This window comes from Lagenorhynchus albirostris, chromosome 16, assembly GCF_949774975.1.
Source record: "Lagenorhynchus albirostris chromosome 16, mLagAlb1.1, whole genome shotgun sequence".
NCBI lineage: Eukaryota > Metazoa > Chordata > Mammalia > Artiodactyla > Delphinidae > Lagenorhynchus > Lagenorhynchus albirostris.
Genome location: NC_083110.1, coordinates 55,423,804 through 55,437,597, shown reverse-complemented (window position 1 = coordinate 55,437,597; position 13,794 = coordinate 55,423,804). Strand labels below are relative to the sequence as shown.

Sequence of the window (13,794 nt, the reverse complement as noted above, 5' to 3'; positions counted from 1 at the left end):
GTTTACCATACTTTACTATTAAGTTCTTGAGTTTCTATATAGGAGTAACTTCTGGAAAGATCAGTGGATTTGGCTTTGAAAATTCTGGATTTGGGGACTGACCATGATATGTGAACTTGAGCAGGTCACTTATGCTTTGTGGACCTCAGTTTTTCCATATATAAATTAGGGGTAATAAAATTACTCATTATCATTTAGGATTACAAAACAGATTAGGATTTCAAAAATACATGACTGACTGTTAATGGTTTATACAAATAGTGCTTTCATGTTACATAACAAGAAACAAAAGATAGGCAGTCTAGCACAAGTATGGTAGCTCAATAATGACGTTAGGGGACTTAAGCTCTTCCCATCTTCCTGTTCACCATCCTTAGTGCATAAGACTTTTGCCCTCTTGCTTCCTGATTCATTGTCACAAAATGGCTACTATAACTTTCTGTTTTAGGCATAAAGAATAGGAAGGACTAAAGGGCTGAAGGAAAAAAAGCTGGTCTTAGTGAAGTTCTGTCTTTTAATTTGGCCAGGGAGGTCCTACTAGTGATGTGTGCCTGCAGCTCATTGGCCAGAAGCATGTTACATGGCCACTCTTTGCTTCAAGGAAAGCTGGGGAATTATATATTTTAGCTCTTCAGTCTCTGTAGTAGAGCAAGGCAAAGGAGAAGGGATTGTGTTTAGGATTTGGGTCAGCTAGTCAACAACGTCTGCTTTCATTGATGGTTGGAAGAATTCAATGATATACTGTATTTAAAAAATTTTACAGAGTGTAACTTAAATAGATGTATACTGTATTCATTATTCCTCTTACCTTCTATTGATGATCTTATAAACTAGCGTGTATTCTTAAATTTATTCTAATTTTTTATTCAAGGCTCAGAAAATCTATGAGATTATTACTTACTTGATTGTTAAATGCGTGCGTCTTATTGCCTACATCCTAGAAATTAGTATAAATATGTTTAGGCATAAATATTGCATTATTTCCAACCAGCTCCTCTATTTTTATCTAAGAATGAGTGAGGACCATTCTTACATCTGGCTAATCTTTGTCAACCACACATCCTAATGCTCAGAAGGTAGAAGAAGTTGTCATGGGTTTGTTTTTATATCTGATCTTCTCTTTTAGGGCTCTTTTGATGTGTTTGAAAATCTTTTGCACAGAGTGATGATCAGCCCTGCATGTCACATGCCCTATTTTCTCTTAGGTGTCATTGATATTGCTTAAAGAGCCAAAACTTTCCTATTGGTACCATTGACATGGGCATTAGTTTTTCTTTTCCAAAGCCGTTGGTGTCAGTAGTGGCAGAGCAGTTGTTTTATTTTTAGCACTTTTTTTCCCTAAAATCCTTCAGTTTGTTACGTAAAACTTGAAAGTTTCTAGAGTTGTCATTCCGATAGCTGCTGCTAATATCGTTTGTCCCTATGATAATCAGCTGAGTTATCTTTTAATTTGTTAAAATAAACAAGTTACTTCAGGACATAAAAGGTCCCTGCTTTTGGGCAGCATTCTAGATGAATGTTTGTTTTTGAGAAGGGCTGTTTTCTGGAGAATACATATGCTTTGAGTGAAAATCATACTGAAGTGTGAAAGGCAGCCTATCACTAATAGGAAAATAATTGGGAAAGAGGCAGTTCTCCAAAGTGACTCTAGCCCTACTCTTGCTTTCTTCAGTGACCCACAAAATACTTTTATATACTTTATATATTTAAAGGGCAATTAATGAGTCTGAATATACTCAGAGGTACATGAAAAATAGCAGTAGAAGTCCTAAGCAGCTATACCACAGAATGGCAGCTTTCATTTGAGCTGAATGGGCTGGGTGGGGGGTAAATTTGAAAACAGGCCAAGTATCCTGAATACACATGCTGGTGCTATCACCCAGTCCTACAGCCTGAAGTAGAGGGAATGACCTTCATAGTCACTAGTATTCAGGCAAGGTCGTGTTATTTTTCTCCATGGTAAAATATGTTAAGTAAGGGGACCAGGAGGCACATAAGTCCTGGATGTGAGCTGAGAAGGGGAATGGAGGAGTGAGAATCTTAAATGAGGTCAGAGAAAGCTAAGAAACAGAAATCTCCAGAGAATTTGGAGATGACCAGAGAAACTTGTAGGATGCATCATGAAGTAGGAGACCCTTCAGGTTTATTATTTCTGAATCTCTTCACTTTGATGAAAACGCTGGTAGTTTATAAATTCTGTCATATTGGGTGCAACAGGACTTTGATGTGTATATGGCTTTTGTTTTGTTTTGTTTTTTGCTGCCTGTATTCTTTCTTTCTTTTCTTAGACATTGTTCGAAGTGATGTTGCCTTGGATAAACAGAAAGGCTGCAAGATTGCCCAGCACCCTGATGTTATGCTGGAGCTCCAACGGGAGAAGGCAGCTCAGATGCATCTGGTTCTTCTAAAGGAGCAATTCTCCAATACTTACAGTAATCTCGTATTAACAGGTAAGGCTGTTGGCGTCGGCTGGAATCTTAGAGCACTGTAGATTGATGGTCTCCATCAGTTAGCAACTTGATGCTTGGAAGACACTAAAGTGGGATTCAGATGAGCTGCATCTGTCTGTCTTTTCCCACTTATCCCTTTTAAAATTGTGATGACTCTTATATTCATATAAAATATTTATTACATTTTGCAGATGTATTTTGGCTTGAGGTTATGGGCGGTTCAGCATGTGTGTTCTCAAAAGAGAGAACCAATGAAAACCTAATGAAGCCTTGTAAAAATATGACTTTTTAGATGTGTGCCAATAGATTTGAGAAAATTACTAAATTTGGTGTCTAAGAAACAGCTATTTTCCTCTTTCTGTGTATGCCCTTTCTGTGAACCCAGTGAATATAAAGATGAAATGTAAAAGAGATAATGATCCACAGGCAGAGCTGAGAATGTTCTGTATTCTTGGTGGAGTTTGAAAATATCTAGGGAATTTGATTTACTTTTTAAGAACAAAGAGGCTATGAGACTGAGCCATACTCCTTTACATCCTTGGTTCTAGGAGGGAAATGAATATATGTGAGAGCTCAAAGGAGAAACAACTTTTTGCAGGGCTGCTGCGGACTTTGCTGGTAAAGAGCATGTGAGTTGCATGCCTTTGTCAAGCTTTGGAAAAAAATTCTAATAGCACACTCTAATGTGAGAATCATGTAGGACTTGGATGAACTAAGAAGAGCAGTCTGAGTTACCTCCATTTTCTTAAGGGAATGCAAGGCAGATCTGCATTATCTTGATTCAAATAAATTTTAATAAATCAAAGTGTGTGTTTTCCCTTGTTTATGAATATTAAAAAAATAAAAAGATGGAATGCCTGACAGGCTATGAACATCTCACACTTATTTTTGTAAACTCCAAGTTAGGAAAATTTAAAAATTTTTTACAGGCTTCCTGGCATTTCACCAGGTTGCTTCCAGCAACCAGGTTGTCTTGCTTTTGAAAAAGCACAAGTCTCTTCTGACTCCACATCTGTACCTGGTGGAAAACTCAGCAGCATGAGATGAAAGCCAGATTTAAATGTGGCTTTGGAGAGCAGAGAAGAGGATTATAGATTTCATAAGTATAGGCACTATTTTTTGTTCTTTGATAGGTCATTAAGGAAGGAAAACTTAAAAGTGATTTATGGCTAATAAATCCTAAATTGGTTAGTGAAACTGTATTTAAGTTTAGATGTTTGGGAAGAACATATTTTTCTCCAAATTTCTTCAGTCTACCTCAAATGTACAAATAGTAAATGTATATAGTATTTTCCAATTCAGTTATTGGAAATGCAGTATTTTAAGCTATCCTTATTCTAATATTTTTAGGCATACATTAGAGATGTCAGACCCTGTGTTCTTTAATGTGGCATAGAAAGAGCTTAGGGTAATTCTAATCCTAAACTGTGCATCCAGAGTGTGGCTTGAAGGCATATTATCTTTGAAAACACAAGTGCTCTATTGAGTTCAATGGAATCTTTTCTAATTCTCAGTAACATAATCCCTTTGGATGTTTATTCTCAGTTCAAACTGTTGGAATCAACATTGTCAACTTTTACCCTGACAACTTGCTTACTTTCTACTAAACAAACTTACCCTAGAGAAGAGCCTCTTTCCTGCTCTCACTTCTCCCAAGCTGCTTCAAAGAGCCCTCAGGCATTTTCCACATTTTTCACCCAAATGCCTGTTGCAGAGGTGGTACCTTGCTGCAGACAGAGCATTTGGTGTGCCCTGGGTTGTTTACGTGAAAGTTCAAAAGGTTTTGGTGCCAGGTGTTGAGAAGAGATGGAGTCATTTCATTTTAGCAACAATGGTAAAACTATTTTACTATCCTTTAACTAAGTCTTTGATTTTACACAGTGTAGTTTTCTAATTGTTATGAAGTTTAATCCTTGATTTCTTGTATAAATTTTGAGAACATGGTCTCCAGACAGCTAAACATAATATTTAAACATAACTAAACTAACTTCTGTAAATATTTCCCTTTTCGGTGATGAATGTATATTGGTAAGGAGGGTGAGGTTGAAGGGGCAGAGACCTCTCAAATGAAGTGACTTTCTTTACCAACATGTTCAGAACACCTACCCTAGGATTTCTGCTTGGTGATGTTTTACTTATTTTGTATAACTCTGGCATGTTTGAAATGTCTGCCATGAAAGTATGTGGGAACAGGATGAGGAAACTGGGCCTCCAAAATCTCAGAAACAGATCACTTTTTTTTTTTTTTTTTTTTTTTTTTTGCGGTACACGGGCCTCTCACTGTTGTGGCCTCTCCCGTTGCGGAGCACAGGCTCTGGACGCGCAGGCTCCGGAGCATGTGGGATCTTCCCGGACCGGGGCACGAACCCGTGTCCCCTGCATCGGCAGGCGGACTCTCAACCACTGCGCCACCAGGGAAGCCCAGAGATCACTTTTTAATGTCTCTGCTCTCCCCTCAACCCCTCTCCCCAATTATTTACAGAATTTCATGTATATGTGTAGCAGTGTATCATGATTGTTTCCTGTTAGTGGTCAGTTAGTGGTATAGTCTTTATTTTTAAATTGGACAACTAAGTTAACAGTAGAGGAAAAAAATTAATAAAGTGATTGAAATGTCAGTATAGTAAGAAATTAATAAAGTGATGGAAATGGCAGCTGCTTAAAAGCTTATTAAAAATGATGGCTCTTGCCCTTCACCTCACAAGCAAGCCCTCATTCTTAGGTGTTCCATCTTTAGCTGATCTGTCAGCATTGAAGTGAGAGGTATGCCTTCATATTCTGCATTCTAGCTTGTGATCTCTCTTAAACAGCCATCCTTCAGATGAGGGCAAATAATATTCTAGCTTTGAGGATCTTCTGAACATTTAATAAAAGGAAAACAACTCTACAGTTCTAGTGACAACCCAGTTAATGGAAACACGTGGTTCTTATTGTATAATATTTTTTAAAAAATGGATTGTATTTTTGCATAATATTAAACATGTCTTAATATCTTCATGTGAATGATTTACACGGTATTGGAAATAATGTTAGCCTCACCTAATCTGGAGGGTTTTTGAAGTAAACTCTAAGGTTATGTGAAGGTGATGGAGGAATTCCAGGAGAACATCAATGATAGAACTATTTTAAATACACTGCACTTTTTTACACTGACTCACCAACACATGCATGTAATCTTGTCCTGTAGCTTCTTGAATCTGAGAGTATTAAATGTCACTGGGCATGTTACTCAAGGAGTGATAAATGAAAGGGAGAGTTTGGTAGGTGACTTTAAGAAAGAACAGTGATCATGTCTTCTGTATCTTTGTGCTCTCATGATTCTTAATGTGATAATGCTCTGTAAGTTTGTTGAAAATGTTCTGCTGTGTACACATTGTAAGTTCACTCAAAGACTACTTTTTAAGGGTTAATTTGGACATCTATTAAATAACTTTATAGGTTTGAATTTAGTTATTTGTCTCCCCTCCCCTGGCGAACCCCCCTCTTTTGAGGTATAAATTGAACTTTTGTGGCGGATGCCTGTACTATAATCAAATGAAAAACAGAAAATAAAAAGTTAAAAGCCAGCCTTAAGGGGCAATACACTTTCTAGGATTTTCTTTAGAACATAAACTCCCAGAAGGCAAGGAATATTATATTTGTGCTGCATTCTGCATAGTAATTAGAACATAGTGAATGATCCTGTAATGAAGTCAACTTTTAAAAAATTTGTGTTGTGAAGTCATCTAGTCAACTCTTGTTTCCAGGTAGCCTGAACCGTATAGCCGTTATAAATGGATGGCATTACTCAAGATGCTTTCCAAAATTCCTTTATGAGGACTCTTGTTATGTTATTGTCTGCTACTTATGGTTTTGTACCTCTTCTTTCAGTCATTAGATTCCAAAATATACTGAGATTCTTGTGGTTAGCTTTATTGTATTACTGTGGTAAATGAATTGAGCAAAAGAGGCTCATACTTCCTTGTTGTGGCCAACCTTTCTAACTTCAGTTGAGCAAAGGGCCCAAATAAGTATTCTTTCAGTTCTCAAAGGACTATATCCAGGTCTGTTTAATTATTTGCATTATATTCCATAGTATTGAATGTAACATACTTTATTTTACCATTTCCCTATTAGTGTATATTAATTTCTATGCATATTTACACATTTATTTCTGTAGAAGAGATTTCTGAAAGTGGATGTCTGGGTCAAAAGATACATATTTTTAAATTTTATGAATTCAGGTTTATTGAGGTGTAATTTACATTATAGTATAAATAAATTTGGACAGGTTAATATATTATAGAGTCATATAGCTGTCATCCCCATCAAGATATAGAACATTTCCTTCACCCTAAAAATTCTTTTGTCTCCCTTGGCAGTCACTCTCCTTTCTCAGCCTTAGCTGTGTCTGATCTGATATTTGTCCCTAAATGTCATATCAATGGAAAAATAAAGTAGTTGTGTGTGTTTGATTGTTTTCACTTAGCATGATGTTTTTGAGATTCAGTCATCTTTTTGCATTTATTAGCAGTTCATTTCTTTTTGTTGCTGAGTAATATTTCATGTTAAGAATATCCTACAATTTATTTATCCATGCATCTGTTGATGGACATTTGGTTTATTTCTAGCTTTTGGTGATTATGAATAAAGCCACTGTAGACATTTACTCTCAGATCTTTGTGTTGACATATGTTTTCATTTCTCTTAGGTAGGTACCTAGGAGTGGGATTGCTTGATTTTATGATGCCTGTTTATAAGAAACTGTCAGACTGTTTTCCAAAGTGGCTGTACTATCTGGCATTCCACCAACAGTGTGTATGAGTTCTAGATACTCCATATCCTTGCCAATAATTAGCATTGTCTGTCTTTTAAATTTTAGCTATTTTAGTGGGTACGTAGTAGTAGTATCTTTTGGTTTTAATTTGCAATTTACCTTATGACTAATGATATTGAGTATCTGTTCTTTGCTTATTTGCTATCTATATATCTTCTTTGGTGAAGTGTCTGTTCAAACCTTTTGCCCATTTTAAAAAAATAATGACTTTTGTTTTCTTACTATTGAGTTTTGAGAGTTCTGTATTTATTTTGGGCAACAAGTCCTTTATCTGACATACGATTTGCAAATACATTTTTCCTCTGTGACTTGTCCTTTTATTTTTTAACAGCTTTTTTCAAAGAGCAGAAACTTATAAATTTGATGAAGTCCAGTTTTGCTTTTATGGTTTGCATTTAAAATTATAATGCATTCTGCCAGATAATTTTCAGAAAAGATTGTAGCAATTCCCATTCCCACTAGCCATGTATGAGAGCAGTTATTTCCTAACATTCTCATTAGTGCTGGGTATTAGTGCTCTTTTCAATCTTTTCCACTTTAACAGGTGAAAAATATTATCTCATTGTTGCCATTTTCTGGCCAGAGCCAGGGCGAGTATATTTTTACATATTTATTGGTGATTTATATTTTCTGTTTTGTGAATTACCTATTCATATCTTTGCCTTTTAAAAAAATTGGGTGTTAATCTGTTTCTTATCAGTTTATAAGTGCTCTCTGTGAGTTAGGAATGTTAATCCTTTGTCCTATGTATTGTAAACCATTTTCTTCCCTGAATGTCATTTATTTTTCAACTCTTTTTAGTTTAGAGCTTTAATCTTTTACTATGACTGGAATTTATGTTTATATATAGTGTGATGTAAGCATGTAACATTGTTTTCTTCCAAGTAGCTAGCCAGCTTTGCATACACTGTTTTTTTAAAATAAAACATTCTTTTGCCTCTGAGTTGAAACATCATATATGTTATATATTATACTCCCACATATATTTGTACCTATTTCTGAACTCTACGTTATGTTATTTTTTTATTCGTTATTTCTGTGCCAGTGTTATACTGTTTTCATGTCTGGTAAGGCTTATTAACCTTTGTTTCTCTTTTCTAAGGTTTTTACAGCTGTTCTCATATAATTACTTTTTGAAATAAACTTTCACTTTCTCTAGTTAAAGAAAATTCATTGCTGGATTTTGATTGGAGTTATATTCAATCTGTATTCTAATTTGGGAAGTATTGATATTTTTCTGATGTTAAGTCTTCCACTTACGATGATATATCTTTTCACTTGCTCAGTTCTTGTTTTATGTTGTTTGATAATGTTTTATAATTTTTCTGTACCTTTCTTGTTAAATATATTCTTTAATATTTTATGCTTTTGTTGATATTGAAAATGAATTTCTTTCTCTTTATAACTTATTTCCAGTATAAAGAGAAACTATTGATCAAAGACAAAGGTAGATTTTTTCTATTTTCTAAATTTTTACCTACTGTTTTCCTTTTATTTTCTAAAAACCTCCCCAAAATATTGAAAAATAGTGGTGATAGCTGCTTTTCACATGATTTTAATGAAAATGACTTCACTATTTCATGTGTATAAGCACCTGAATATTTATCCACTAAAACCAATCCCTTGAAAGTCAAAATATATTTTTTTCAAAATGAGAATGACTTTATTATTATGACAGAGGAAAGATATTTTGATTAACATTCTTCTAGGCATCTCTCTATCCATACACACACACATATACATAAGCCATAAATGTATAGGAAACACATATAATTTTATACAAACCTGTTTTTTTTTTTTAACATCTTTATTGGGGTATAATTGCTTTACAATGGTGTGTTAGTTTCTGCTTTATAACAAAGTGAATCAGTTATACATATACATATGTTCCCATATGTCTTCCCTCTTGCGTCTCCCTCCCTCCCACCCTCCCTATCCCACCCCTCCAGGCGGTCACAAAGCACCGAGCCAATATCCCTGTGCCATGCGGCTGCTTCCCACTAACTATCTACCTAACTACATTTGTTAGTGTGTATATGTCCATGACTCGCTCTCGCCCTTTCACAGCTCACCCTTCCCCCTCCCCATACCCTCAAGTCCGTTCTCCAGTAGGTCTGCGTCTTTATTCCTGTCTTACCCCTAGGTTCTTCATGACATTTTTTTTCTTAAATTCCATATATATGTGTTAGCATACGGTATTTGTCTTTTTCTTTCTGACTTACTTCACTCTGTATGACAGACTCTAGGTGTATCCATCTCATTACAAATAGCTCAATTTCGTTTCTTTTTAAGGCTGAGTAATATTCCATTGTATATATGTGCCACATCTTCTTTATCCATTCATCCGATGATGGGCACTTAGGTTGTTTCCATCTCCGGGCTATTGTAAATAGAGCTGCAATGAACATTTTGGTACATGACTCTTTTTGAATTATGGTTTTCTCAGGGTATATGCCCAGTAGTGGGATTGCTGGCTCATATGGTAGTTCTATTTGTAGTTTTTTAAGGAACTTCCATACTGTTCTCCATAGTGGCTGAACCAATTCACATTCCCACCAGCAGTGCAAGAGTGTTCCCTTTTCTCCACACCCTCTCCAGCATTTATTGTTTCTAGATTTTTTGATGATGGCCATTCTGACTGGTGTGAGATGATATCTCATTGTAGTTTTGATGTGCATTTCTCTAATGATTAATGATGTTGAGCATTCTTTCATGTGTTTGTTGGCAGTCTGTATATCTTCTTTGGAGAAATGTCTATTTAGGTCTTCTGCCCATTTTTGGATTGGGTTGTTTTGTTGTTTTGTTATTGAGCTGCATGAGCTGCTTGTAAATTTTGGAGATTAATCCTTTGTCAGTTGCTTCATTTGCAAATATTTTCTCCCATTCTGAGGGTTGTCTTTTGGTCTTCTTTATGGTTTCCTTTGCTGTGCAAAAGTTTTGAAGTTTCATTAGGTCCCATTTGTTTATTTTTGTTTTTATTTCCATTACTCTAGGAGGTGGGTCAGAAAGGATCTTGCTGTGATTTATGTCATAGAGTGTTCTGCCTATGTTTTCCTCTAAGAGTTTGATAGTTTCTGGCCTTACATTTAGGTCTTTAATCCATTTTGAGCTTATTTTTGTGTATGGTGTTAGGGAGTGATCTAATCTCATACTTTTACATGTACCTGTCCAGTTTTCCCAGCACCATTTATTGAAGAGGCTGTCCTTTCTCCACTGTACATTCCTGCCACCTTTATCAAAGGATAAGGTGTCCATATGTGCTTGGGTTTATCTCTGCGCTTTCTATCCTGTTCCATTGATCTATCTTTCTGTTTCTGTGCCAGTACCATACTGTCTTGATTACTGTAGCTTTGTAGTATAGTCTGAAGTCAGGGAGCCTGATTCCTCCAGCTCCTTTTTTCGTTCTCAAGATTGCTTTGGCTATTCGGGGTCTTTTGTGTTTCCATACAAATTGCGAAATTTTTTGTTCTAGTTCTGTGAAAAATGCCAGTGGTAGTTTGATAGGGATTGCATTGAATCTGTAGATTGCTTTGGGTAGTAGAGTCATTTTCACAATGTTGATTCTTCCAATCCAAGAACATGGTATATCTCTCCATCGATTTGTATCATCTTTAATTTCTTTCATCAGTGTCTTATAATTTTCTGCATACAGGTCTTTTGTCTCCTTAGGTAGGTTTATTCCTAGATATTTTATTCTTTTTGTTGCAACGGTAAATGGGAGTGTTTTCTTGATTTCACTTTCAGATTTTTCATCATTAGTATATAGGAATGCCAGAGATTTCTGTGCATTAATTTTGTATCCTGCTACTTTAACAAATTCATTGATTAGCTCTAGTAGTTTTCTGGTAGCATCTTTAGGATTCTCTATGTATAGTATCATGTCATCTGCAAACAGTGACAGCTTTACTTCTTCTTTTCCGATTTGGATTCCTTTTATTTCCTTTTCTTCTCTGATTGCTGTGGCTAAAACTTCCAAAACTATGTTGAATAATAGTGGTGAGAGTGGGCACCTTGTCTTGTTCCTGATCTTAGTGGAAATGCTTTCAGTTTTTCACCATTGAGGATGATGTCAAACCAGTTTTATACAATACACATGCCTGTTGTTTTGTAACATCCTTTTTCTTTCTTTTTTTTTTTTTTTTGGTAACATCCTTTTTCTTAACAATATTTTGTAGACGTCTTTCTATATCAAAGAACATAGGTTCAAAATCTTTTTAATGGCTACATTAGAATTGCATTATTGTATGAATATTTTGTAATTGTTTAACTGATCTTCTATTGATAGAAATTAGGTTTGTCCCTAATTTTTAATGACTATAAATAATGTTGTGATGAACAACATTGCATATCTTTGTGCAATTCCTGTAAGTATGAGTGCTATGTCAAAGGAATAGACATTTAAAATTTTGATGCATTTAGTAAATGGACTTTTAGAAAGGTCATGCCAGTTTATACAGTGTATGAGAGGACTCACTTATCTTGTCTTTTGCTCATGCTGATTATTTTCCGTTCTTTTGTCTGTGTTATTGTAATAGACAGTGATGGATACGGCATTGTTTTAAATACATTTCATTGCTTACTGATTAATGATCAGTAAGGTTAATGATAAGTAAAGGTTAATGATCTTTTTACATTCTTTGCCATTTTTATTTCTTCTGTGAATTGTACATTTCTTTTTCTTTTTTTTTTTTTTGTGGTACGCGGGCCTCTGACTGTTGTGGCCTCTCCCGTTGCGGAGCACAGGCTCCGGACGCGCAGGCTCAGCGGCCATGGCTCACGGGCCCAGCCTCTCCATGGCATGTGGGATCTTCCCAGACCGGGGCATGAACCCGTGTCCCCTGCATCGGCAGACAGACTCTCAACCACTGCGCCATCAAGGAAGCCCGAATTGTACATTTCTTTAGCCTTTTTTTTTATTGAGTTATTGGTCTCTTTCTTATTCAATAATAAGATCATTTTATATATTAGGGATAGTAATCTTTTGTCATGTATATTGCCAAAATGTATTCTTGGGCTTTTTAAATTTGTCTTTGTTGTATTAATAGTTTAGTTGTTAAATATCGTATATTAATAAACGTATGTGGAACCTAGGAAAATGGTATAGATGAACCAGTTTGCAGGGCAGAAGTTGAGACACAGATGTAGAGAACAAATGTATGGACACCAAGGGAGAAAAGCCATGGGGTGGGGGTGGGGATAGTGGTGTGATGAATTGGGCGATTGGGATTGACAGGTATACACTGATGTGTATAAAACTGATGACTAATAAGAACCTGCTGTATAAAAAAATAAATAAAATTCAAAAAAAAAACTAATACTAAACTTTCTTTGGGTTTTTTATATGGAAATATGTTAATATTAATGTTTCAGACATTACATGAAATTCCTAAAAATCAAAAAAAGAATAGTTTAGTTGTTTCTCCATTTTGTTTTTCTTTTTTCTCTTTCCCTCCCTCTGTGCTTATCCTGCCAGGCTAGCAGTTTGGAGATTGTCTCTGTCCTGCCCTTGGTGTTACTATTCTAGAACCAGGTATTATAGCGGTGTTTGATTCTGCTCTGTGATGGTATTTGGGATGTTGTACATCTAGTTCCTGGGCCACAAGGCCTACCTGAGTCCTAGGCGTCCTGTAATCCCTCTCACTCCTTCTTTCTGCGACTTCCTATCAACTGCTGCCTCTGGCCCTCGGCCAGCAGTGCCTTTTATTTTTTTCCCCCCCATTTAGTGAATCTGGCTTTAGTCTTCCATCTCTCCCAGGGCACCTTTTTATCTGCATTCTCTGTAAGTAGTTAAACTACTGGCTGCTACTGTGACAGTGATGAGGTTGGCAGGTTTGGAACATGGTGGTCCCTTGGTGCAGAAATGTGCAAGTGGTTAGGCAGCTTTTAATTCCACCTACTGTATTGATTCAACATGTGAGTTTTGGAATCAAACAGTCTGAGTTTGATTCTAGAACAGCCACTTATCAGCTCCCTTATCTCAGGAAATTTTTTTCATCTTCTCTTTAGCTTTAATTTCCTCAGGCGATTGTTTACATACTTCAGAGAATTGTCTGAGGGTTAAATGAGGTTTTGTACATAATTCCTTAGCGCAGTGCCTGAAACACAGTAAGTATTCAATATATGTTAGATTTTATTATTGTGATTAATCTTACTATGCTTTCAAATGCAAATGTTACTCTTGGGTAGCTTAGTTGCTTTTCTTGTACTGAAATCTCTCTGCTTTAAGACCTCAACTGACACAGAGTGGTAAGATAAAACCAATCAGAAACAATTAAAAAAATTTTTTAAATATCTTTATTGGAGTATAATTGCTTTACAATGGTGTGTTAGTTTCTGCTTTATAACAAAGTGAATCAGCTATACATATATCCCCATATCTCTTCCCTCTTGTGTCTCCCTCCCTCCCACCCTCCCTATCCCACCCCTCTAGGTGGTCACAAGCACCGAGGTGAACTCCCTGTGCTAATTTTGAACTCTGCTGTTAGCTTGTGGTAGTTTCATGATAAATCTCCCAACCACTCTGAACCT

General features: G+C 36.0%; 1 protein-coding gene across 2 annotated transcripts in view; it reads left to right on the top strand.

The window, feature by feature from the left end:
- Positions 1-13,794, top strand: part of HPSE2 (heparanase 2 (inactive)) — a 572,092-nt gene that overhangs the window by 49,208 nt on the left and 509,090 nt on the right. For both annotated transcript variants that reach the window (XM_060126534.1, XM_060126532.1), the window contains exon 3: positions 2,289-2,450. In XM_060126534.1, the coding sequence (XP_059982517.1) occupies positions 2,289-2,450 (162 nt within the window). The remainder of the gene's footprint in view (positions 1-2,288; positions 2,451-13,794) is intronic.